Source organism: Haliaeetus leucocephalus, unplaced genomic scaffold, assembly GCF_000737465.1.
Source record: "Haliaeetus leucocephalus isolate CR32 unplaced genomic scaffold, Haliaeetus_leucocephalus-4.0 Scaffold752, whole genome shotgun sequence".
Lineage (NCBI taxonomy): Eukaryota > Metazoa > Chordata > Aves > Accipitriformes > Accipitridae > Haliaeetus > Haliaeetus leucocephalus.
In genome coordinates this window covers 495,239-523,128 of record NW_010973188.1, presented here as the reverse complement: position 1 = coordinate 523,128, position 27,890 = coordinate 495,239, and the positions used below count along the sequence as shown (strand labels likewise).

Sequence of the window (27,890 nt, the reverse complement as noted above, 5' to 3'; positions counted from 1 at the left end):
TTTTTTTTGTCTTCCTAAAAGTAGCATAACTTACAGACCGGAAATATGTGAACCCACCTACACAGTTTTAGAGGAAGCATCTTTGGATGCCTAGCAGCACTGGGGACTTCAAACAGATTATTTCTCTAATGTACTTTATTTGGCCCATACATAAGATAATAATTTTTCAGCACCAGGAATGGTGGTCTTAAAACAGGCCATCTATTATTCTCCATGGACTGTGTTGGATTTGTGTGGGAAAACACAGACTGCCACTTTACTCAGCTTCTGTCATTTTGTGACTGAAAACACTTGTGTGTCTTCATTTCATGGCATTAGTACAGATCAAGGCTTTCCTGCTTCATATGAACAAAGTTAAATATCATCTCAGTTACAAGATGTAAAGTAGTGAAAGAAACTGAGCTCATTTTATTTAAATATGGATTTATTTAAATAAAAGATTAATTCTGATACAAACCAGCAGTTTGGAAGTGCTATGTTCTTTTCATTCACACAGATCACAGCAGATGAGTTCAGGACAGTTATTAACTATTAGCCTAATTAATGTTATATATGTCTGTAAGATGCTGCTATGGTTGCAGAGAGAACTATCATACACTTCCTAAATGTACCTTATATCCACGCCAGCTATAAACCATGGTGGCTCAGCATTTCCAGGGGCATGGGCTATATTGGAAGGGTTCAAAGTCAAATTGGACAGAACTTTGAGCAACCTGATCTAGTTGAAAGATGTCCCTGCCCATGGCAGGAGGGTTGGACTAAATGATCTTCAAAAGTCCCTTCTGACTCAAATAATTCTGTAATTCTAAGATATCTCATTGTGGACAAGTGGGAGCAGCAGTTCCCAATTCTACTTCTTCAGATATGTAGAAATGCATCAGACAATGTATTTGCATCCCATCAGGTATAGGATATACAGTAGTGGCAGCTTCTTGGAGGACCACAAAACAGCGCATTGGAAGAATAGTTTCTTTGAAATTCTTTTCTAACACTGGTTGGATTATTCCTGCAGCAGTACCCTGATGCATTATACAGCACTGTCTGTCCCTGCTTTATTCTGGTACTGATCACGCTGTTCTGTCACTTCTAATCAAGGAAAGGTGAGGAAGCAGAATGAAACACACTATAAAGAAAACACATAGCAGGGCAAGAACAAGGGCATAAATTGATACTAATATCTTTAGAACAGGTATATAACTTTGAAAATGTAGAAGAAGATGCTGTAGACAAAGATATAGAGAGAACAAAGATAAGGAGAAAGCTCCCTATTTCTGCTTAAAACAAATACATGTTACAAATCCAAATATAAAAATAACAGATGCCAAAATCCTTGCTCTCAGGCATTCGCCACACTAAATCAAACACTGGTATGCATTTTTGGGGATTCGAATATATCTATTATTTCTGACTCACCCAGTCATTTTAGTTTTTATGAGGAATGGGCTTTTTCAAGGGAAGTTTGCTCAAAAAAGAAATTGGGAACAGCTCTTTGAATATCAGCAGAAATACAAAATCTTATTTCTAAAACCCAAGTTACAAAAGCTGGGAAAACAAGTTTTTTTTTTAAAAAAATGTTGATAAAACTGGGCCTTAATGCTGAAATTTGTATAAACAATGCAGATTCCTTAAAAAGACCTATATTTGCCATCTTTACCCATGTTAGATTGTACCTATTTTTTTTCTTTTCAAGTCGGTCTACAGAGAAAATGGAGTTGGACAGAGAGACATTAATTTGGTCCCAACAAACCTTCTCAGAAGCAGAAAGGTTTTGCCATCTCTTGATGATTTCAGGAGAATCCCAAAAGAACTGATAGGTTGCTACTAGCCCCGATTTCAAAACGTACATAAAAAGAGAAGGGAGGCTCATGGAGAACAAGATGAATAAGAAAAATATTTGAAATGGAAAGCTGCAAAACTGCATTTCAGCTAAACAGATAAAGTAACTGCAGTTATCAATAAGGAGGGGCATGCTGTGCTGAAGATGCTGCACCACTGGCCACGGACTCTACCATTCATGTTAATTTAGAAAACACGTTTCAGACTGCACATAATGAATGACCCTTCTGTGTATGAAGTTTTGTCAGGATCTGTTTGAAGCTGACTGAATAGCCTGGGGGACTTGTAGATTTACAAAATATTTCTGCTGATATGGGCAGATCAGTCAGGAGTACATTCAAGGGTTCTCCCTAACTTCCAGAGCTGACCCAACAGAGGCCTCTACTCAAGGTGTAGTTGAAAAGGCAAAACTACAAGTCTCAGTAGAGTCACTTCTGTTATAGAAAGTTCTAGCCTTTGCTAGAATGACTACTTCCCCATAGAAACATCTTCCCATTACAATATGCCATAGGATTTCCTACATCACTAGGCAGGTCCAACTTAGGATTCAGTGTTCCCCCAGTGCTGGTGAATAATGTTACATTAGCCTGATTGCCTGTAATCATGTTCTAACAATGCAAAACTGGAATAAAATAATGAAGAATCAGGTCCTGTATTTTACAGAAATGCTAGTTTAAAGCATCTTAAGGTAATGCTTCATTAGAATCATATAAAACATATATTTTTCTTCGATAACATTGCAAACCCCAGGGAAAGCTTTTCTTTCCACCTTCTTTCCATCTTTTCCACCATGCTGGTGACCCAATGTTTTTGCTCTGTCAGTACTTCAGCAGTGTGCACAATATTTCATTTTAAATACTGCCTAAAAAATGCAGTTAAGCATGTTACTCTGAAAGATCTTACTTAATAAAAGAAGTTATTTGCATAAGGTATTCTTACAATTAATAAAGGTGAAAGTCACACTGAGAGTGAATCCTTGCAATTTTACACAAAGTATCAAATGTTTCTGGTTGTGTACTGAAATATATGGAGCACTCCCTAGCCTCCAACGAAACCTCCCCTCTATTTGTGTCCTTTGTTAACTCCCAGCATATGGTGTTTTAGAAGAGATAGCTAAGAACAATGGGCTAAGTAGTGGAGTTTTCCTTCAATAAGAAATCCACATCTTAAGCAGAGCCATGAGGGAAACAGATCTGCACTGTTTAAAATCCAACTAGAATAGCTTCTTAAAGAGTTTTAACCATAAAATGCCTTAAAAAAAAAAAAAAAGGCATCTGGAAGATGTTAACTTGGTTTCTAATTGAAACAATGGTGTGTTTTATTTCATGTTGGGATTTCAACAGACTCTTAATTAGACTTTTTACTATGCAGTTTTGATTTAAAAATATCTTGATGACATTCTGGTCATCAAGAAGATCCTGGGAGACTTGACACCTGTTACTCCTTGGAAGAACATTCACCCAAAAAGGCAGGCAGGCAAATAATACTCCCCAACTCATAGAATAAATATTAAGTCAAAATATCCAGAGTGTTTAAAAGAATAATGAAAGGGGAAAAAAAAGTCTGGAAAATACTTTGTGTGGTCCAGACTTAGTGATGATAAGCAGACAGCAATGCTTAAAACAAAAGGCAAAAAACACAAGGGTTGCCTGCTATGTTGTGGAATACTAATAGAATATTTACAATGTGAATGTATAGCTGGCAAAGTCACTATTATGTCATTTCCTAAGGACATGAAAAAATTATGCTTACCTATTTTATTAAAAGTAGCTTAGATAGTTATTGAAAACAGCATTTGCAACAGTTTTCTACGTAGTAAGAAATTGGTATACAAGAGCAGACTTTATCATGTAGATTGAAACATACAATGAGAATACATCATTTTTTGAAACACTGAATAAGGAATTCTCATAAACAGCACTGCTATGATTCATCTTGATGTAACTTCTTGAAGTGGCATAAAATCAGTAAATGGACAGTATTAAAACCTGGAGTGAATTAAAGAAAGAATTCCATGTTCTACTGAACACCTTTAGACTGAATTTCAGATACTAGAATAGAATGGAATAGAACAGAACAGAACAGTTGGACGGGACCTACGATGATCATCTAGTCCAACTGCCTAACCAATTCAGGGCTGACCAAAAGTCAAAGTGTGTTATTAAGGGCATTGTCCAAACGCTTCTTAAAAACTGTCAGGCATGGGACATTGATTACCTCTCTAGGAAGCCTGTTCCAGTGTTTGACCACCTTCTTGGTAAAGAAATGTTTCCTAATATCAAGTCTGAACCTCCCCTGATGCAGCTTTGAACCATTCCCCATGCGTCCTGTCGCTGGATACCAGGGAGAACAGATCAGCACCTCCTTCACTTCCCTTCTCATACTGATCAAACTAAACTGAGTTTGACTCCTGGGCTTTATTGACATGGGCAGCATTAACTTTCAGTGCTGATTTTTAAATAAAAATAAAAAAGGATAAAGGTATAAAATAATAACATCATCAACAGAGCTTGAGATTCATGGCTAAATTAGAAAGATAAAGGGGAAACTATTTTGCTACGCTGCAGTAAATTATTTTCCTGACTTTTGGGAGAAAATAAAGCCCTCAAATTTTCTCTCTCTTATTAAGAGACAAATATTGTTTGCTGTGTTAGGTATACATAGAAATAAAACCATCAACTGCAATCTGGTCTGAGTTAGCTTCATCTTTTATGTGAAGAAGATCCATGAAGGCACATTTTGGGATTCTTTTATGGATCTAGGTGGGGGGGGCTTAAACTGTTATTGACCCAGAAATTTTCTGTCACATTTTAGCTGAAGTTTACTGTCCCAGAAGTGGAATTCTCATATGAACACTCCTAGGCTGTTTCAGTACAAAGTCAGTGGAGTCAGCTTAAAGCATCTTAAACCAAATTTGGATGACTTTACACTTACACAAACAACTTACATAGACACTTTTAGCTTCACAGCTGTGTCAACAGAAACTGCAAGAAATAACTTCTCAACTTCTATAACTATATGTAAAAGAAATGACCTGTATAGGTCTTCAGTCTCTCTTGGAATGAGGAAAATTAAAAAGGATGTTAGACAGGTTGTGGCAACATGGCTAGAAGCTCAGTCTCAGGACAAATCAATGTCTGTTAATAGGAATTCAAATTAGTGTCATCAGAAAGCAAAAAAAAAAACGAAAAATGAGGAGAACTTAGATGTCTCTGTTCTTGTTTTGGTCACCCTGAAAAGAAAGAAAGCCAATCCTAAACCCCCAAACCTATAAGACTTTTGCATTATTTTTCTCACCACACATAAAATCAGATGTGTTTTAAGCCAAATCTCTGGCAAAGCTCACAGAGTCCGTGTTCTTTATGGTATGGACTATTGTAGAAATATTGTTGCAAAAACTGTCATAGAAAATACAACCTGACCACAAGCAGATTCAGCCCTGGGAGAGAGCTTGTTGCCCCGTTGTATTCTATTGTATCTCAAATATTTTACCTAGAGCTGCCCTCTGAACGTGCCTCTGGGTTATCTCTCCTTTCAGATGGTCTGTGAAAGGCACAAAATGTGAATAGTTAGAATTCAAAATGTCAAAAATCAATGAAGTCATTGCTTATGTCCCATCATTTGAAAATCCTTCTGCTGCTGGCCAATTTAAGGGGATTTTTTGTGATCCACAGGACAAATAGTTTTCTGACCTCTCTCTTTCTCTCTACTGGAAGTAAACAAGTAGGCACAATTTGGCTCTACGTATCCTAAGATTTAACTTTGTCCAGTAAGAAAGACTGAAAATGAAGCTATTTACAAGCACTTTCACAGGATAATGATATCCTGCTGCTAGATACAAAAGAAGTCCAAGTGAGGCTAGAAGACATACAGAATTCTAAATTTTTGTTCAAACAGACTTATAGGTGCTAGCAGTGGAAATGAGATACTAGGTCATCCAGTCCACCTGTTTGCCAGTGAAGAATTGGTTCCCTACAGTCCATTTTTTCCTGTTTGTCCAGCTCATTTTTAAATATCACATTTGCTAAAGTTTCTGCAAGTTCTACTACTCAATAGAACTCATCATGTAGATGTTATTGGTCTTCAATCAAAATTTTTCTTTAATTTCATTATCTCCTTGTTCATAGTTAGGCTCCCATGCCCCATATAATTCACCTTTACCTTTCTTTTATTAATTTCCTCCTTGATCTATGACACTGTCCCAGTTCACCAATTATTTCAAACCATAGATTATCACATGGGAAGCCACTATTCATAGATATTAATGGAACCAATAAAGGAAAAACATAACCCTAAATGTGCAATTTCAGCAGTATATGTGTTCTGAGGGAGGGTGGGATGGAGGGATGCCTTTCAAGTTTTCAAATTAAAACAATTTCTAAGCAAAGACTTGTTCATAATCTTAACAAAACTGTACATCTGGATACCAGGGAAAGAAAAATAAAAACCCAATCCATGTTGGATTCACTTTTTTTCCCAGACCTGTGATTATGTATATTACATTAGCATGCATTCTGAATTAAAAATATCCTTTTGCTTACAAGTGAATACTTATAGAGTAAGCTAATCAGAGTAAATGAAAAGCTGCCAAATGCTTAACTGAAGGATGTGAAAACGCATTTAAATTCATAGGTCATGAGAATTATACTGTTTTATAAACACCAAAGAACCATGAAAAATTAAACTTTGGGACTTATGTGAATAAGTGTTAAGTATTCAGTAGCATTGTAGAAAAGGTATTATATGCAATATGTTGCAGTATAACAGCCAAGTTATGTTGTTTTGAATGTTTTTAGAAAACAAAACAAAACAAAACAAAACACCCTACCTACTCCTTATCTATAAAACAGATATTGCAGATTCCTATTTTTCTGCACAGAAAGTTTTATTCTTTTCAATTATTTGTATTTAAACCAATGCATTCTTCTGTACTTAAAGTTACCTGTAAATTTAAGAAAAGCCTTCAGCTGAGAAACAAGGTGAAATGAAAGAACTAACCTCACCTACCCCAGCTATACCAAACAAATCCTCCGTCTCAGCTGTACTAACACTCAACCAAAAAACCCGTTCAGTTAAGTAAGCTCCTGATTTCTGTAAGTATAGACAAAACCCCTTGATTAATGATTTTTACCAATAAAAGCCCAGTTAAATGATCAACGCTTATGTTATTTGTGCTCTGAAAACATTATAAAGCAACTCAGTTGATGTCAATACTCAGTGAAATGTGATTAAAGGTACTAGTTTTTTCCTCAAATTGTTTTTTTGCTATTCTGGGTATTTAGATCCTTGTATTCTATTGTACTGTATCACACAGGGTGATGTTACTCACTCAATATTGAGCCATGAGACAGTTATGAAACAATTTGTAGTAAGCTTGAGATTCTTCTCAATGGATTACCATTAACTTATGTGCCTCTGAAAGTCATCTATACATTTATCTTCATGTAAGAGTTCAGAAACTCCCTTTCTTAAGCACTGTGAGCTGCAAAAGGCAATGCCCCTATCATTTGAAAAAAATGGTTCTAGTAGTGAGAATAAGCTGTTCATCAAGAGCCAACTGAAAATAAAGGTGACATACGAGTTCTCAATCCTGTTAAAACATGGTTTTAGTAGCATTATTTCTCTTCCTTTAACCTTGCTAGAAACAGATCATCAGCAATCTACATGTTTTGTATTTCAAGTGCGAATGAGGTCAACCGAAAAAAAACAAGACAAGTCAATGAAAGTAAGATCGAACACATAGATAACAGCTTGCAATCAATACAAATATGTGGAAACACAAGAATATAGGGACTGGTTTTTAAATGATTATAGCCAAGAGGCTTGACTTTCAGTTACCTAGAATTTACTCTCAGTACAGCTGGGATAGAGACCACAGAGGCTGCAGAACCCTACTTTTATTGCAAGCTTTGTTAGGCCAGCCAGCAATGTGGAACTGTCCCAACTGCTCCTTCCTTCCTTCATTCTAGCCTTCGTACACTTCTGCTCCATCCATGACATGGACCATGATGTTGCAAGAAATCTTGTCCTTCTTCTGTTTGGCAGCTTTATGAAAGAAGGAGAAGTTGGAACCAGACCTAATCAGAGAGGAACCAAAGAAAACTTCTTCTTCAGCTAGAAAAATAAAAATCCAGTCTTATCATTCTTATAGCAAGAGAGTTTTATTTTTCTTCTATGAATAGAAATAGAAAGGTGACATTTATCCAATTTACATAGTCCAAACTGCCTTTTCAGGGCAGCAAAAACTGAACTACATTTCACAGAAAACTTCCTGAGGAGAAACTGTAATTGTATTATGGGAAAAGTAGCCTAAACAGGAATTCTGGTTCAGAGGACATGATGGTATCATGAGGCACCTGACTATAATTCCATACCAAGACCTAGCCAGATATGATTTAATCTTTCAATTTGTTTAAATCCAGTTTGAAATTTGACAGTTTATTTAGATTTCCTTTGGAAAAAAAACCCCTTGTTTTTATGTAGAAGCTCTTATTTTTGACAAAACCTTAACATTTTCTGTGCATGTTTTTGATTAAAGTAATCTTGTTCTGTTTTCACTACAAATACTTGTGGGGGAGAATGAATGTTTCTGACCTCTCTACTTTTCTGCCTCTGAGAACACCATCACCCAAATGCAAGGCTTGAAGTTTCTAAGTGACAGAAGTAGGGGATGATTCCAGTACTCTTGCCTGCACAGACCTTCCCATATAAACAAATGGAAGATTTGAGTCTTTAGTACTGCCAGTTCTACAACCTTCATAAACACAAATATTTACCCAAAGAAATATGAAGAATCACATTCTCATAAAAAAACCCCAATGTCTTCTGATTCCAACAGTGTAAAGTTGTGGACAAGGTAGTGCTTAAATGTGGTTTGCAAAAATTGAATTTAAGACTTGGAGAACATCTCTCAGCATATGGTTAATTAAGTTTTCTGAAATTTCACCAAACAAGAAGCTAAAAATAGGTCTGCAGCTGATACCAAATAATTTTTTCCAGTGGAGTCATTCTTCATTTGGAGATAACAGTCCCAATAAAATGTTGAATGCTGCAACTCCACATGTTTTGGCAAAAAAGTAGTTTTGGGGAATTTAAGAATTCACTCAGCGTGCAGCCAGCTGTCATTAAAGCTGTGATAAATCTGTTGGTTTTGGCCTGTGTTTCTGGACACATGTACCATCCTGAGGTATGGAAAAGAGATGAACTTCACAGAACTTCAGCTTTGTGACAGGAGACAAAAGCAAGGAGGGAAATGGAGAAGACAAAATGGAATAGAGAAATCTAATTAAGGCTGATGTAAAGCACAGGAAAGTAACCTATATGCTGACTAAATATGACAGAATCCGTAACTTGAATAATATGGCTGTCCTTTAACTTCTTGTCTTTGTGTTCTCCCAGACTGTTTCAAGGAGCTGAAATTATCTTCCAATTTATTGCAGACAATGAATGCTTTGACAATACTGCATATGCCTCAGGGCAACACAAAAATGAGTATGTTACAATTAAAAAAATATTGATTTTTAAAAGTAAGTGTTTTGATTTTGTTTGAGTCCACATTACAGGTTTTAAAGCTTCTCTTATGTTTTATCAGACCTTCCATATAATACTATTATAAGGTTTCAGAGACTGCTAACTTAAAGGATAAAATACTGGACAAGCTAAGAGAACACATACAACCTTAACTCCCTCCCTTTGAGAATATTTGTTTATTATTGAAGTGGATAGACCTTTAACTTGATGCAGGGTGTCTTCTGACTTAATAATTGACAGGCTGGAGCCTTCATCAATAACCTCTTATCTCTTGTTATCTTTTAATATTTTTCTATCATTTTACATTTTCCAAGCCTGTGTTTAGCTTAAGAAGTCCTTCCATCCAGGAGATCCTGAAACCTTCACACCTCAACTAGGTTGCTCTGTCTTTTTGTTTCTTCATCTTCAAATTCGTTTTGGTGTTACATAAAATGTCTAGCAGAATATCCTTTTATGCACCCAGGGAACTTCCGATTCCTAGAACTCACCCTCCACGGCATTTTGGGTCCCTAATAATGCTATATGGTCTAAGTGTTAGATCTGTCTTTTTTTCCTGCTTCTCACCACACCCCACCAGTGAGTAGGCTGGTGATGCATAAGCTGGATGGGACACAGCTGGGACAGGTGACCCCAACTGACCAAAGGGATATTCCAGACCATATGATGTCATGCTCAGCATAGAAACCTGGGGGAAGAAGAAGGAAGGGGGGACGTTCAGAGTGATGGTATTTGTCTTCCCAAGTCACCATTTTCCTGGGGATGGCTGAACATTGGCAGTTGATGGGAAGGAGTGAAGGAATTCCTTATTTTGCTTTGCCTGTGCATGCAGCTTTTGCTTTACCTATTAAACTGTCTTTGTATCAACCCACAAGTTCTCCACTTTTACCCTTCTGATTCTCTCCCTCATCCCACTGGGGAGGAATGAGCGAGTGGCTGTGTGGTGCTTAGTTGCTGGCTGGGGTTAAACCATGACAGGAAATATGTGGGGTTATTGTCTGCAAACACAATGCCCCTACATATGCAGTTGGACCCAGCTATCACTCAACTATGAAGACCTAATCAAGAGTCTGGATCTATTAAATTTGATTCATAAAGTTGTGTGCATCTACTTGAGTCAGGTAAGGAGTCCTGCTGAATGAGCACAAATTAAAGCTGTATACTCAGCAAATAATCACTAGAGATAGGCTTTTAGAGACAGAGAGGAAAGTAATCATGTAACTTCCATAAGCCTTGTAGAGATATATTTTTAACTGAGCTTGAGGTCAGAGTTGTACCAGCTTACAAAGGATTTCTGAAAGTAGGAGACATTGAACCCAAATGGAGATATTCAAATGGAGTAACTTCTCAAAAGGGGAGTATTCAAACAGAGATAGTTACTGGAAAACTTACCAGATGTGTTAGATACTTTTGAAAATCTGGTGCTGAAATTGTATGAGAACACAACCTATGATAAAAAGTATCTGACAAAAAGAGTCATGGAATAAAAAAAAGATTCTGTTCTAACTCAAAATCCTGCAGGACTAAGAGCAGACAAACTGTTCAGCCTTTCTCTGACCCAGAGAAATCTTTGGGGCAAATTCTGACTCTTCTTTGCAACCTTTGTCCTTCTCGGATAGTAAAAACATGTCAATTGGCTCTATTAGGACAACGAGCAGAAGCAAAGTAGTCTGCACTAGTAACCTGGCTCAACACTATTTCTGATGCAAATGCTTTATTTGGGGATACATAGTTGGCCAAATCTCCATGTAATCTGACAAGTCCTAACTTTCAGAAAGCCCTTGGAGGCATCAGTAAAGAAAAACCACTATTGCAGCATTCAGAGCCTTCTGACTATAGCGTACACATTTTTCAAGGTGTGAAATGCAGCCCTCATCAGCATTAAAAATATATTAATGACAATACTTGAGGTAACATATTGTAAACTATAACCTGCTGCAGCAGATTTCTGACTTTTGTTCACTGAAAAAACATCTGCAGCGGTTTAAGATTTTACTGGCTCTCCTTTCTCCTTTTTCCTCTCCTTTCCCCCCTTCCCAAGGTTTGCTGTCAAAGATTACTGCCCCTACAGCAGAGCAGGGAGAAGCAAAAGTCTGCCTGCGTTCTGGCTACTCCAGCACAGTTTGGCATCTCAGCACAAGCATAGCGGAAATTTAAGCTGTGACACTATCATTGAGTCAGCTGGAATGTCTGAAATACCAGTAAACACCCTTTTGCCAGCTGTGCTGGAAAGAAAGGATTGGAGACAGTAAGTGCCAGCAGAGAGATGGAGCAGACCATTGGGAGCAAGGTAGCTGATAGTATTTAGTAGAACTTATTAGTCAGAGACCCCAGGAAAGATGACAGGTTCAGATTTGGAAGCACAACCCTGACTTCCACACCAAATCCATAGTTGCAAATCACAGTCTAAACTCAGCACATGAACAAACACACTTGGAAATACACAATATTCCCAACATACTCTCATTTTTTGAAGTTTAAATATCACAGATTCAAATGCATACATTTTACTGTGATGTAGGATACTGCACATTTTGAGATTACTATTTAAAATACCTGACTGGGGCATGTTCCCTTCCTTGCCATACTCAGCTGAGACAATAACATTTTTTATCAACACATTTAATACCTTCAAGCATGATCAAATTTACAGACAGAAAGCTTATCAGACAGCAGTCTGTCTCTCAATGCTATAGGATGACACTGTATTTGACTTCACTGATTATTCCTTGAGCTACTCAATGTATAGTCCTCTAAACTCTGTCTCCATTTCTATGCATTTATTTCTAACCTCCATATTAAGTCTCTTCCACATTTCCTACATGTTCTCCTTAGTTGTGGCCAGATTACATAATGTTTTTTTTTTTCTCACAATATGATTACTTACACTTTCTGATTGATGGGCATTCCTGTAACTGTTCATTGTTTGGCCTGCATTTTCACAGCACCTGTTATTCCACAATTTTTTTTCTAATAGCCTTTCATACCTTCTGGCTGTTACAGAAAAAAATGCTTTGATAGGGCTATACAGCAAAACTGTAGAGAAGCTGAATTTATTCTTCTGATGACAGTATTCTGGACCTCTCTCTTCCTGTAAGTACAGGCTGTCATTGGCTGCATAGGCCTTAATTGTTGAGGTGTTCCCCAAGGTCCCATTCATCTAAATGAGGGAAATGCTAGCATGTACCACAGCTCCTATTGACCGAAAGGCACAGGACTTCTTTCTGCAGAAAGCGGAATATGGGAAGTGGCTAGTGCACATAAATTCCTAACAATTCACATACACAATATTGGGTTATCTAGGATAACCAACAGAAAGCACTAAGGGCTCTGGACTGCAGTTCAACATCTCCTTGAAACTGGAACTCAGAACCTGGATGCTTTCTGAATTTAGAAACAAATGCTCAGACCTCTATTCTATCGTCCCAAGTTTGTCTGTCACTACCCAGCTATTTTTTTTTTAAAGTTGAACTCAATGCTGCCCAGGCAGTTTTAGCCAAGCATGGATGTTTAGCAGCAAAAACACTCCAAGAGACTTCAGCAAAAGGACACATAACTTCTGCATTCTCAATTGGTAGAAGATAGGCAGCTCAGTCAGTAAAGTAGTGCTTCTGTATGCACTAGCAAAGTCAGTTTGTTGTATTTCAGGAATTAAAGTGAATAGTTTTTTTTTCCCTAGATAGCTCTCCTGAATTTAGGTGCCTAAATTTCATTTGAGCTCTACCTTAGATGCCAGAGTGTTATTTTAGGTGTTGTCCAAAGTTAACAAATATTCTGTATATCTATCTCCCTTTCATATGCTGGAAAAGAGACAGAAGTTATGCACATCTGAAAACTGTTGCTCTGTTGTTTATCACATATATTTGTTCATGAATTAAATATTAAGCTGGCCCAAAAAGCATGGCTGAAAAGCAATGCCATATGAATAAAGCATCATAATCTGTGAATTTAGTGCTCTAGATGCTCATATGACTAAATGCAGCTTATCTCTTGATTATTTCTGAGAAATTAATGTGAAGAGAAAGAATAAAGAAAATAAAGTCAGAGGAACAGCTTTGTATACTGTGCCTCTCTTTTTATTTTTTTAATGTCCAAATTTAAGAAGCTTAAAAAATAAATAAAGGGTCTTAAAGAACAAACAGGCGAAGTCAAAGACAAAGAGTAAACATATACAAGTATAAGATGGACACAGTTATTTTCTGTTATAATACTGCCTTCATGGCTTTGTAATTTCTATGCAACAATTTGATGTCCAGTTTCATTTTGTGGTATTTTTTTCTGGCCAGGGCTGCCCAACAGAAAATCAAGTATAGAGTTCCGGGCCTCACAATATACTTCTGTTTCATAACCTTTAAAAATTTTTCTCTTACCCAAGAAATTGCCCTGGAATTGAGCTATTATTATTGCTGTGTGAATTCTCGTCAGATGAGACATACTTAGACTGATGTTAGGAATCTGACAGATATGACATAAAATTAAAAATCAAATAAATTAAAAAAACCATGGTGCTGGAGCTGCTTAGATATGCTACCATGTTTTGAGGGCATGTCAAGGTTTCAGGGTGATGGAAACAAGGTCAAAGTGGGAATGGGTGTATGACTTATTTTTTTAATGCTCATTTACTTGTAATATATATACCAAGCCTTTGAGAAATGGCTTTTTGAGTGTTAGACATATATTAGCATCTCAGTAAAATCTGAAATAGCTTTCTGTAAAGATACAGTATATATTTACTGTTGTGGATGAGCCTAAGTCTGCTTCTTGAATTGCTCAGCAATTTAAAAGGCAACCTGATTCTATATAACTGGCATAATGATGTCATCAGCTCTGAACAGACATCTTCCCCCAGCCTTAACTAAAGTGCATGAGAACATCTTCATAATACAGCTATTCTATGTTGACTGCCCTCCTTTTGCAACATTCACAAACAGCTGTGGTGACATCACTAGTCCTACATGATTTAGGAACTGGTTTGAAGAGAAAAAACCAGCTATTGTATTTTAGTACATGTAAATATGTATGCCTATACTGCAAACTTGCATGAATGTTGTCCAGATGTGTAAATGAACTACAAGATCCTATGAAAAACAAATTTCTATGCTCATGAAGGCATATCATTCTTTGACAGTGCTACTCTGAATAAGCTAAGGTCTACTTCTCTAGAGTTTGAAAGTTTGATTCTTCACTCATAAAATGTCAGGCCATTCAGTACTAAAGACAGACATGATCAAGGAAAACTTTCTGTACAAAAGACTGTAGGATTAAAAAAAAACCCCTCTGATATAGCATTAACTATCATCTAGCATCTTTTTTTTAAAAGAGCAAATTTAATAGCCTGACTTAAGAACTTATTAGCTTAATAAAACAGCAAAATGCAGTGTAGCAATCCAGCAATGATTACCTGTTTTCAGTCTGTAGACAACTTACAAGCAGAAAATCTCTTTACTGAGATGTACTTTTACAAGTTTATAGTCATGGCAGTTCATAGCTTGATTAAATCATTTGAGCTAGGTCCATTTGCTTTTAGTTATTCTAGTGAAAACCTTAAGTAAAAAGTGTTTATTTGGTTTCTTCCTGAGCATAACTTTCCCCCTGAAAATACTTCTGTTTCTGAAAAACAGAACATCATTTGTAATAATTAGAAAATGAAAATGATTCCTACACATGTAGAGTCCAACACAGATCCAAAGAAAACATTAATATCTTAGGCCTGGAGTGACTGTTACACTAATAAGGTTCCTCTGTTTAAAGAATAGCATGTCAGGGGAGCATAATAGAGCTGTTAAAATGAATGCATTTAGTTTGGTATTTTCTGAATAAGTCTTCTGACAAATCGTGTTTTCTCATTCTGAAGACCCATTCGGCCTATGCACTGTCACCCAGGGGCATAGCCTATTGTTTGAAAGTAAAACCAAACATATGTAAGCCAGTTTGAAACAATGGACAATATTTAGCATTGGCATAAATATATGCATTGCCCCATGAAGCCAAAAGACTTGTACCTTCCAAAATAAGCTTCCTGAGTGCTGCTGCAAATCTGATTTTATATTACTGAAGGTGGTATGCTAGGGAGGAGCAGAAAAAGGGGAAAGACTGCCAGAAAGCTGCTAGGGCTCCCTGGTTCTCTTGTCAGTCTCAGCTCTAACAGAGCAGGGAGGACAAATCTACACCAACTAAGGACTGACAGAGACATAGCATGACATCCTTCCTTCTGTCTTCTCTGATAATTGCCCAAGCATGACCCTGCGCTGGAGCAGTAGCAGAACAGACAGCTCTGTTACAACTGCCATCAATCTAGGTATATCTCTGAAGCGAGGCAAGAGTTAAACCTATAATATTTACATTGCCTACAGTAAGTATAGCAAAGTTGGATTGTCTCTCCTGATTTCAGAAAGGCACAGTAATGATTTACAGGCTATTATAATAGAGTTTATGCTCTTGTCTGTGTTTTCTCCTTGTTTGCACATCTTACCATCAGTTTTCTGGGGACTCTCATTCAGCTGAAAGTATTACTTTATTATTCATTGCTTAATCATAGGGTGTTAAGAATTACACTAAGCACTACTCAACACAATGAAAGCCCGGCTCACATTGCAGTGACTTCTGAGATTCTAAACACAAATCCTCATGTAAATCAAAAATACGATTTGTTGATTACAAACAAGGCAGTTAATTGATTACTCTATGAACACTGTGAAGAAACAAAAAATTCATTAACATGAACCTTTCACTGAACTGCTAACAAGAAAGAAAAATTATATTCCGGTCACTATCTGCTTTCTATTACGAGCCAACTGGCTGCTCCTAGAACAAGAAAATAGGTTGCGAAAACTTTCATCACAGTGCTGAGTCTGCCCCAAGATGGTAATAACCATTTACCATTTTGTAGCTATCTGCCGGATCTGTGTGAAATGCATGACATCTATTCTGTGTTACAACACCTTGAGAGAGATTACAGCATTTTTATATTGTTGTCCACAGACCCCTGGCTAAACTGAGCCATGGAAATCATGCCTGAAGTGAGTTGGACATCGGTAGAAAAAGAACCTTAACAGAATCAGGGTGAAAGTAAGTTATATTTCCTCATGGAAAGACGGAAATAAGTTAAAATGGAAAGAGTTGTAACCAAACAGAAAAATAAGATGTAGCATCCTGCAAAGCAAAGTAAATCACATTTTTAACAGAGGACAAACTGCAGATGCTGACAAGGTCGTTTGTTAAGAAAATAAAATCTGCAGAAACTCAGCTGTTTTTCTGTGTTTTCAGTTCCACATTTCCAAAAATGAAAATGTAACATTTAAAAAATAGATTCCAAAACTGCAGTCATAATGGCACAATGATTAGATATTTATCCAAAACAAACACCCATAGGAACTATGTTTTTTCAGCATTAGGTTGCAAAACAATTGGGCCAAGAAAATAAGGAGAAAGAATCTGAAGACTGTGTCAGCCATGCCGAATGGCTTCAGCTTTAACAGCTACTGCTATTTTTGGTGGACTCATAAACATACCTCCTTTATTACAAAACTGCTTTGAAACTGACCTGGAGATCAGAAACAGACTGGGGCTTTTAGGCAGTGGGCCACAATGAATAACATCCCAGCTGGGAAATTACATCTGAGGTACTGTTTGTCCCCATGGCCTGTTTTGTCTTCTGTTTTTCGCACAGATGGCTGCAGGTTTTGCAGAGCTAATGTGCTTTGTTATGTTAGTCATAAATGACATCCCTCAGCAGTAAACAGCAGAGTTACATATCCATGATTAAGTATGGTAGAAATACTACTTGTGTTCCTTTTTCTGACACAACTGTTGTGTCCTGAGACCAAGATTGACTCACTGCTAAGTGGCAGAGGACATCTGCAACACGCAGGCAGCTTCCCAGGAGAGAGGAAATCAGTGGAGACTAAAAGTGAATCAAGACTTTATTTTTATATATATCCCAGTGCTGGAACAGAAGTGGTGAAGAAGCAGGCAGGCAATCTCCTTTTTCAGAGAGCTTCCAGTCTACACTGATGTGTGCTTGCCAAATCTCCTACTTCTCATGGTAAACTACTGTACCAGCTTGTTCTAAATTGCTGATTTGGTTGTTTATATGGAATTTCTCAGGTACTGAGCAGGTCAGCTAGGGTAGCAGCTGCCAGGCAGTCAGAAATCCTGGACACATAAATCATTGTACATGCAGAATGCATGCAAAGCGACACTGAGCAGGCTTTGTAGAAGTCATGTGGGCACACGTGGTGTGTTTGACACCTACAGAATGTGCTGGATGGCTTGCACAGCATGTGCTGCATGAGTGCCCAGTTGCACATACTCAGCATATCCTAAGCATGTTAGATTCAATGCACTGCTCAGATTTCTGTCTGTGAAGTAAATCTGGGACCCTTAGTTTTTTTAATGCCAAGCATTGATGCATATGTTGATGCTTGGTTCTCAGGGAGCTTTCCACATCAAGAATGGACTCTGGTCAAAGAACAAGATAAATAGCAAATAGTAAATTTTCTTGCTGTTCTTGCAAGTTATGTCTCTCATGACACAAAACTCAGTGTAATGTTTAAGGGCAGTACACAACACTTCCATAGGGTGAAACGCTTGTGAAATAAGAAAAAGCACTTGAAAGACCACGTCATACCTGTTGTATCATTCCTGAAGACCAGGAATAAGAAAAGATTTAAAGGTAATACCTTTTAAATAGAGGACAGTCCTCAAGTGACTGGCTGAGTGCACAACAATGTATTGCTCTCAACATCAAAAGAAAGCTGAGCATCCTCAGTGATATAAAGCTTGGTGAAATTGTGAATGCAGTTCAAGGAGGTAGCTTTGGAGACCTCAAAGGTGGACTATATTGCCGTATATTTCACAGTATAAGTGATATTATTTGTCTGTTCAAAACAATTACTACTATATCTAATGCTTGTTGCCCTTTATCAACTAAAACAACAATAAAGCCAAATGTGGAAATTTCTTTTCAATTTCTTTCAGCATTTTCTTTTCAATCCTTACACAAGTAGAACTCAAACTGACCTCAGCTAGAGTTTTTCTTTAGTGAGGATTTCAAGATTTCAAGTTCCATGGACTTCGAAGGTCTCTACTGAGAACAATTCATACTAAGCTATCTGAAGAATGAAATGCTGTGGAATGATATTGTTGAGTTATCTGTTCATTAAATCTGCATACTGAATTCATTTATTTATGATTTTTTTGCATCTCATTTGAACCAGAATTGCCTGTGGAATGTAACCTTTCTTCTTGGAGTTTCTCAATCCCTTTTTAAAACCAGTCTTGCCATTTTTCTTCTGTACTAGTAATTTCCAGTAAAATTCACTGAGCACTTATATCTGATGTAAGTCTGCATAAGTACCTGTTACTTTCTGGAATTAAGCTAGAACAGTGAATTATACTAATCAGCAGCTATGAAGTCTCAATGTTTATTTCCATAAGAGAATAAGTATGTCAGAACATTACACTGAAGAATGGAATGCATTTCTAAGCAGAGTAATTTCTCCCTTATTATAGCCTTACTTCATTCATGGCTGAAACAATGTCCAGTAAGCTAATGTCTCTGACTCAGAACATTTATATTAATATAAAATCAATATAATACTACCAATAGTATTGAGCTTTAAGAAAGCAACACATTGATTTTGATGAATTTTTCTTTTCATATAGCAAATCATCACAGCATTTTCATTTCATTTAGGTTCCCTGTAAAGAATGGAATTTTTCTTCAACAGAAAAATTCTATCCTTCCTAAGTAGATATACTTCTTCAGCAAAAGTTTTAAAAATGCTTTTTGCTCATGCATGACTTCCCTCAATTCTTTCAGTCCATATAGTCATGGCCTAAAATATGCATAAAATTCCTAATATCATCCTTGGGATTCTAGTTCTTAACTAACTGATTCTCCTTTTTCAAAGTAATTTATTGCCTGCATGTGAAGCTAAAACAATGTAGATAGATATACAACATAGCCAACAGAGTGTTCTCAGACCACCTCTGCCTGAGAAACAATACTTCTTCTTATTTCATTTCTTATCCATGCAAAAAGTTGCTATCAGTTCCCTTCATAAAGTTGTGCAGGTATAGAGAAAAACCTGGCATGAAATATTCTTACTTTAGAGTTTAAAAGTAGGTCTACTTCGCTTATCTCCATGGGGAGGTAGACTGACCATAACAAAATAATTTTTTATGTATATGTACGTAGAGTCTTGCACATAGAGAAAAAGTTGATTATAAATTCAGTTTTTACATTATTTAGGTTCTGATTAGGCTTAACATCTACTTTGCATTCACAGAAATAACAGTGCGAGGTATGAGGCAGTGAATCAGAATCAATATTATCCTTGAGCACTGCGATGTCTTGTCCTCACTCTCCTCCAGTCCTCATCATTTCAACATAGCACTCCATTAACGCACATAAGGAAAATTTTTTTAAGAATTTGCAAGCAAATTAAATGAAGACTCTTCAATAATCTTACTTTGCAATACTAGGACATGCCCTCACTAAAGATTATAATTGGCTTTGGTATCCTATGATTCTGTGTACTAAAATCAAAGCTTGAAATGAGGCAGAGCAGTGCAACATCTCAGCATTCGTGTGGGTATAGCTGCATCATCAACATCATGTGCACAAAATCTACCCACCTACCCTTTTTCATTCCGAGACTGCCTGTTTCCTCACACAGTTATTACTCCCACATGAGTTTGCCTTTCCTCACCCAGCTTCAATCATAATGTTAGCTGATTTCTGGACAGAGTAAAAACAATAGCTGCTTCCCATTGGGCATTAAATACCATTTAATATGCTTTTTTTCCTTTAGGAAAAACCTAAATCTAATAGTGGTATAAATACCCCCAAATAGGCAGACATTTATAGGGATAAATTTGAAATCTTTACTAATCTTAAATGCATGTAACATGTAGCACTTTCTTGTATATAGGCAACTTTTTTAGTCATTAAATACTGAATGAATATTTCAATTTAATTTACACTGAAAACAGTATTTTTAATTCCCCCAAGTCTAACTTGCTGTGTGATCAATGTAGTAGCAGTTGGGCCTTCTTGCTATTATTTAATACTTTGCAGTTTGTTCAGATGTAGACTTCTTCTCCTTACTGCCAGAATCCTTTCACACAGGATGTTATCAGTAATGGTGTAAAACCACCTTGTTGATAAGAGCATCCTAGAAATAAAACTCCTGCTAATCCTGATAAGGAAAGAAGTTTTTACTTCAGAGGTTTTGTCATTGTTTCTTACCATCCAGCTCTATTTTAACTGGCAATAAATTAAATAATTAATTTTCTCTAACTTGAGAATGGTTTGCCTGTGATGGTAATTGGTAAGTGATATCCCCATCTTTATCTCAACCCATGAGCTTTTTCTTCTTACTTTTCCCCATGTTCTGCTGAGGAAGGGGGGTGAGAGAGTGGCTGCATAGGTGCCTGGCAGCCAGCTGAGGTTGCCTCATTACAATATGCTAGGCACAATGACTCAATTTTTTGCAAGAAGAAATTCTATACCTTTACTATTCTGAAATCAAATCCTTAGCTTCAGTGTCAAATTTTCTCCACTAAGTCTTTTTCAATAATACCAAAAGGATCTTGTTAGAGACCCTAACTCTTTGGAAATGATGCAATACAAAAACACTTGCAGTGGCACAGAGTGTTTTTTCACAAGAAAATAAATCTTTTTTTTTAGCCAGTGGAATACACATTTTTAAAGTTCTTAATGTTGGACTAGAAAGGCAAAAATGTACTTGTATGTCAGTGCTGGCCCATTTTCCATTTCTCCTATGCTGTTACAGATTTTTCATTAGTTCCCTAACCTCTCAGTTATTTCTTTTGAGTTTTACTCATGTTGGTTTTCTGTATTTGTTTTTTGAAGTCTAGTCCTTGAGTACATTCTCCAGTCATATGTAAACAATTCTGAATACTTCACTCAAACCAATCCAGACATGTCTACATGTTCAAAATCCATACTTCATTTCTCTGCCTTTTGATGGTATGTTTATGCAGTATATTGACTTTCAAAAAGAAGTGCCCCTCAATGCTCGCACCAAAGCCCTCTGCTCCTTTATTTGCAGGTTTGTGTGATAATGCAGTAAACAGTCTAGGAGGTCATTGTGAAAAGTAAGCATAATGAAAAATCTAAGACAAACATATTATTTTCCATAAAAATAATTTAAAAATCTCTGCATTCTCTGCAGTGTTATTAAACATAAAAGGAAATAGGATCCAGGAATATGTGGTATAGTAGCAAAAAGGCATACTAGCCACAATGTCTCACTTCTGATGTTGCAGTTACTTTACACTTAAACTCCAGCTTATATCTAGACATTGTTTTCCTTAATCTTTTTATGCAAGCAATAACAGCAGCAAAAGCCTGCCATGAAAATCTTACTGCAAATTTCTTTTTCTAGCCCTAACTTCCTGATGATTTTGAAATGCAAGTGTAATTGAGAATTGGTTGGAGTATTTTTGTACTTTTCACTGCAAAACACTAATATTTCCAAAGTCAGAATGAAAGGGTATTCATAACATAAGTTACAGCCAACTGCTGTCACTATCTCAAAATATAATCAAACTGCATGAAATGGGCTCTATGGACTCTGTGGTGCATAGTTTTATACTATTAAGTGTAGCTTAGAAATAACAGAAACTGATATTGATGGGATCTGTTTTTGATTGTGCACAACAAGCCAGCCAGGAATGCTTAAGGAAACTGAAACAACCATGAAAGTAAATGAAATATCTAGTTGCAGGCCACAGATGACTCTTATATCTCCTACTACATTTTCAGTAAAAATTTGGCAGGTTAGTAACCTTACTTAGCATCTTTAATGGTCTTCTGAGTGTGTATGCTATGATGAGACAGACTTAACTGAAAAATTGTTTCAGGCTGCTAAACTACGTAAACTAGCATAATTGTACTGACTAAACTGAATAAGCACGAAAGAGTCATACTGGATGCAAAGGTTTAATAATTTTTAGAGGTGCTAATAGGTAGGTTTACTAACAACTATGATCAAAAGAAGGCTGGACAGGAGAAAAGGATAGATGAATACAATATAGTATTTATATTAACCAGAGTGCTAATTTTCACATGCTGCATAAAGTTATACAGAAAGAATTGAAGGAAGGACTGCACAATATGATCACTCTCAAGCCTCAGACTTCGGTGTTTAAAAACAACCCACAAAGTAGTGTACCTCTGCATAATCTGCATGGATCAGTGTATGGATAGCTATAAAAGGATACAACATGGATGGAATCTCTTGTTTGTACAGTAGGATTACAGTATGAACTAAATGAAAGGAGTATTTTTCCATTTTACTACCATTAAAAAAATTGGAGAGTAATGAAATTAATTTTTAATTTGAAAACACTTTAGTTGTAAATGCACTTTATATACCAAAACAAAACCAAAATGTGTAATTTTGTGCAATTTTTCTTAGAACTATGGAGACATTTCTAGTTTGATTCTTAAAAGAGCTTTTCAATATTCATGTGGACTACAAGCTATCACAACTTCTTGTAGAAAGCATATAAGCATTGTCAAATTCAGTGCAATACTACCGATTTGTTATACAGCTGCTTGTTTTGTTCAAGGGATCAGTTTGGTTTTTTAGGTTACATATACATATGAATATGTGCTCTGATTTTTGTATCATTCATCTTCCCCAAATATACTTCACTGTTTCATTTCTAACACTGAAGAACTTTTAACCAAGACCAAATTTTAAAACAGATGCTTTTAACTGCAGCACAATCCATACTCTACTGCACTACAGCTATCAGAAGTTTTGCCTAACTTACTGGGGAAAAACCCACAGTGATTCATTCCAAACCCAGGATTTCTTTCAGATTTTGCTGGCACCCATGGAAACAGAGTCTTGAGAGGCTACATCTACACTGCTTTGTTACATTATTTCTGAGAGCTGCCACAGCAGACTCCTGTAAATCTCAAGGGATTTACAGACCACACAAGTCTTATCCCAACCTTACACTACAAGTGGTATCTTCGGGACTGGCATGTGTCCCACCACTTCTTGTACTGTCTCCCACACCCTTCAAACTCCCCCTAAGACATTTGCAACACATATAAGGTGTATATAAGGTGGCTGCTAGGCTCCTGTCTTCAAGCAGCACAATTGCAGCCCCAGGCACTGAGAAAGGTGTGCTTGTGTGTGGCTGCTTATTGCTGGTCTTCACTATGCCTGCTCCAAAATGGATTTCAACTTCAGCAAGAGAAAGAAGTTTGACACTCAGTGGTGACTTTGGATCTACCTCATTTAGGCCAAGAAATCTTTTGGGCTTATCACGGATGAGTAAAGCTAGGAGATAGAAGTAAATCAGGACAATGTAGACTTCAAGATGGCAGCAGAGAAAAAGAGGTTGTATCCTGATGCGATGGCTCATGTTGATACCTGTGCACACCACTGGCCAAAAGCTGCAGGTATTATTCACCTTGGAGATGCTTCCTGTTACTTGGCATTGTCCTCCAGAGTAGGTTTATCCTTCTTTTCCAAGTTTACTGGAGAGAAAAGCCTACTTGGCTGGATTTAAGTGAGCTTATATGGACACTGGAGAGACCCATAGTTGCAAGGTGGATATTGAAATTCTACTTGCATGGGCCAATCTGTGGATATCCATGCACAAGTTCTGTACTGACATTTATGTTCTGGCCAGTCTAAAGGAGAAAAATGAGCGTACTGAGTGAAAGCAAGTTGATTCAAGTGTCATGTCTTATAGAAATAACCCAGTGTTCAGAACACTGCTGCAGCAGGGCTCAGCACCTGATGTCTGTGGTTCTGGATCCCTTCCAAACATCCTTTGTGCTGCGGTTTGAAAACAGAGTGCCAACATGGCTGAGGCTTTCCGCAGAGCTGACATAACTTTAAATATACTGCATAATATCTCTGAGGGAATTGTGGTGTACCCGAAGGTGATTGGGAGGGGAATCTGGCAGTAGCTACCATTCATGACCACAAAGAATATAATCAAGGCTGTGGTGAAAGTACGGAGCAATTGTCACGAGTGCCGTGAGATTTTTGTCCTTTCCCAGAAGCCAACTGCTGTTATAAGACAAGAAGTGATGATAATGACTTCATTGTCCATGCCTGTGCTGGTGCCACCCAAAGAGGAAGGAGATAGAAACTGAGAGCATGGTCTACGCCACTGGACCTGGATGCCAGATTACCTTTAAATCTAGCCCCTCACAGCCTGTATCTGGAAGCTTGAAGAGACTTGGTTCACCTGAATGTGTGCATACAGGAGGACATGGATGTGATCTCTAAGGACTTCAGGGATGTGAGAGACTGAAAGAGTTAATGTCTCAAACACTGTGGTGTGGCAAGTTCTGCATAACAACAAACCCTGCATAACAACAAACCGCAGGTGAGAAGCCGATCAGCATGGATCAGCACAGGACACCAGCAACAGGACACCGAGGGCATGCAGGAGGATGCGCAGCTCCATGTTGTGATATGCTAAGCAGGGCAGCTCACCATGTATGGCCAAAGATCAAACAATTGTCATGCCTGCAGGGAAGGAGAAGTTACTCCCCAAACGACCCCCAAGCCACTGACCCATTTCCTGAAGGTTCTGAAAGCACAAACCGTGCATGACACCTAATTAGCCAATGAATTCAAGTGCCTCCCAAAGGAGGGGCAAGGAGATTATAGAAGGACACAAACTGAAGCCCCACACTCATGCCCTCCCAAACTGGACCTCTAGACTGGCTGGACCAATGCTGGACGCAGGGCTGGTGAAATCTTTCTCTTTTTTTCCTCTTTCTCTCTCTGTCTCTTTCTTTCTCTCTCCGTCTCTTTCTTTCTCTCTCCTTTTTTATAATCCTTGCACCTCATCCCTTTAGAGAAAACCATTGACCAAGTCTGGGACTAGGAGTGGATCTAGCTGCCCCTAGGCTCTTCTGTGAGAAAGAGTCTAGAAAGCAAGGGGGTCCACTCTGAAACTTGTGACTCAATGGGAAGGCTCTCCTTATTGTCTTCTCTGAATTGACTTATATGGTTAGCACGTGTTACACGTTTTACTGACGTAGTTCCATGCCAATTCCTGTTGTGAGAGACCACACTACCTACTGTTACACCTCCCAAGTTCAGGCTGCTTCTGCCATAAATAAAACGTTCAACTGATTATTTGGTATCGTTTCACCTTAATTTAGCCCAAGGGAATTCCGAACTCACCACAACCCCTCCCTGGTCTGTCCAGCACAGGTCATGACAAGGGATAGAGCTCAAAACTGTGTTTCACATCTGACAGCCTGGCTAGCCAATTTTTAGGAAAGAAGCTACAGGCTTGGAATCAACAGAACTCAGAAAACAACTAGGAACATATCAAAGGCTGTTAGGAGGATCAGCTAAGACCCAGCTTGGGGTTGAATGTATCTATAGGTGATTTTTGGCTTTGAAGAATCTGAAACTGGAAACCAAGCATATGCTGTTGGGGCCCTAAAGCAAAAAAATGACAAAAAACCCCACCAGGCTGAGGCACTCCTCTGAATTGCTCTAATTAATCTGTACAAAGGAAGTGCAGAGGGGTAATTCAACAATGAAATCTTTTAGCAGAAGCTATATAAATTTGTAGATAAATACAATCCTTAATCCATAGATATCACAATTATGGTTTTGGATCCTTTTATCCCAAAACAAAATTCAGAAAACCCAATGTTAATACCTTAACTTCTCCTTTTGATAAATTTCAAACATCTTGTCAAGTAAAGAAGGGAGCTGTTTTTCACATTATGGTATTTGAAATGATCAAAACTGGTACATATAATTATCACTGCTATCATCAGCTAACAATTTACCTTATTGGAAATCTTAGTAATGCATTAACTCTTTTCTTTCAGAAACTAGAATCTCTTTCCATATCCTCTGAATGCTGTGATTTCACCAGCTAAAAGGTAAAATGAAGTTAAAATGTACTCACTTATTTTAATTCTCACTTCATTTAATTTTTCTCCAAGGCATTTAGCTTCAGCAAACCTGTCAATGCAAGCATAATTATACAGAATTATTCTAAAGAACAACTAGTTAAACTAGTTGTTCACAATAAAATAGAGGATTACTCAGGACTACTTTTTAGTTTGTAAGTAGAACCAGTTGGAAACAATTTTCCATCAGAAAAGATTCTCTAGTCTAAAAGAAACCATTTCTGAAAGAAACTATGCAACAAATACGTTTACTAGACAGACAAAACAAATTTATTTGACTTTTTAAGTTTTAAAAATTATGTTATTCCAATTCTAATGATTGGATTCTCTTAAATATTCATACTACAACACAATATTAATTTTAATATGCTACATTACTTGCAGAGTTTTAACATACAGCTATATAAAAGAAAAAAAATCCAAGCAGAGTCAAAACAAAACATTTCAAAGTATTAGAACTTCTGCTCACCAGAATTTTTCAAATTTCAGCTTGTAATTTGCATATTGCTGACAATCACTGTTTGTGCTGTGTGAAAATGTAAATCCCAGTCACTAAGGAGCCTCTCAAACAGAAATATAAGAAAGTGTGACAAAACTAAATTATTCTGTTCTTCTACAGATAGTTCTTATGTGAATGCAGACTTTTAGATGATATTCAGCTACTGCTCAAATACCAATACAAGCCAAAGCTAGCCACATGAAGATATGCAAATAGCAAGCAAGAAGCAGGCTGAGAAGGATGGAAACAAATCAATGAATCAGGCTTTGGAAACTCCCTTTTTGTAGTATGCAAACAGCTTGACCTCAAATCAAAACTGGAATTGAGTTTTTTTTAAATGTGAAATTCCCACTACATATGTTTCTAAATTAATTCACTGACAACTTCCTCATTATATTCAAATAATCAAATCTTCACATGGTATATAAAATATTCTAATGATCATAAGTTTCTTTTTTTAGCTGGCAGTTGTTCACTGTACATCTTGGTCCTTAGGAAATGTGTCATATCTAAGTATATCCTTAAAGATCAGCTGCTTACAGAGCCTTAGAAATTCATTTATATTTTCTACATTCCCTACATTCTGCGAGAACTTGATACCTTCTCCTTTTGTGCTTTTTTCTGCCAGTTTTCTAATCTTTTACAGCAGTTGCTGTCATAATTATTCTCTTACACTTATTTAACTCAGTAATATACAAGACTCTTTAGGACATATGGCATACATATCAGGCTTTCAAATGCCAAGTATATTCTGCTGTAAAAATAATGACAGTCAATTCAAGGCACAATTGCAAAGTCTGAAAAGTCTCTGAAAGAACTGAGGCTTCTTCAAGGAAATATCCTTTGTAATAGTCTAAATAGTAATAGTTTAAAATGTAGAAGGATGATTTGCTGCATTGGGACATTTGTTGTAGGACATTAGGCTTAACATGAAATTCTGAATTGTTATTTGGATGTGTACAAGTTGAACCTTGCTGAATGTCGAGGCAGAACTGTAATATTTATTAAGCAAGCCTTCAGCTGATCTGCAATAGTCTTAATCTAGCCAAAGTAACTAAGGAAATCCACAAATGGTAT

The 27,890-nt window shown here is 37.1% G+C and overlaps 1 protein-coding gene across 1 annotated transcript in view; it reads right to left on the bottom strand.

Moving 5' to 3' along the window:
* KIF6 (kinesin family member 6) overlaps positions 1-27,890 on the bottom strand; it is a 181,259-nt gene that overhangs the window by 27,769 nt on the left and 125,600 nt on the right. Inside the window, exons 15-16 of the mRNA XM_010581255.1 lie at positions 26,311-26,366; positions 5,329-5,379 (exon numbers count right to left, since the gene is read on the bottom strand). Coding sequence (XP_010579557.1) covers positions 5,329-5,379; positions 26,311-26,366 — 107 coding nt within the window. The remainder of the gene's footprint in view (positions 1-5,328; positions 5,380-26,310; positions 26,367-27,890) is intronic.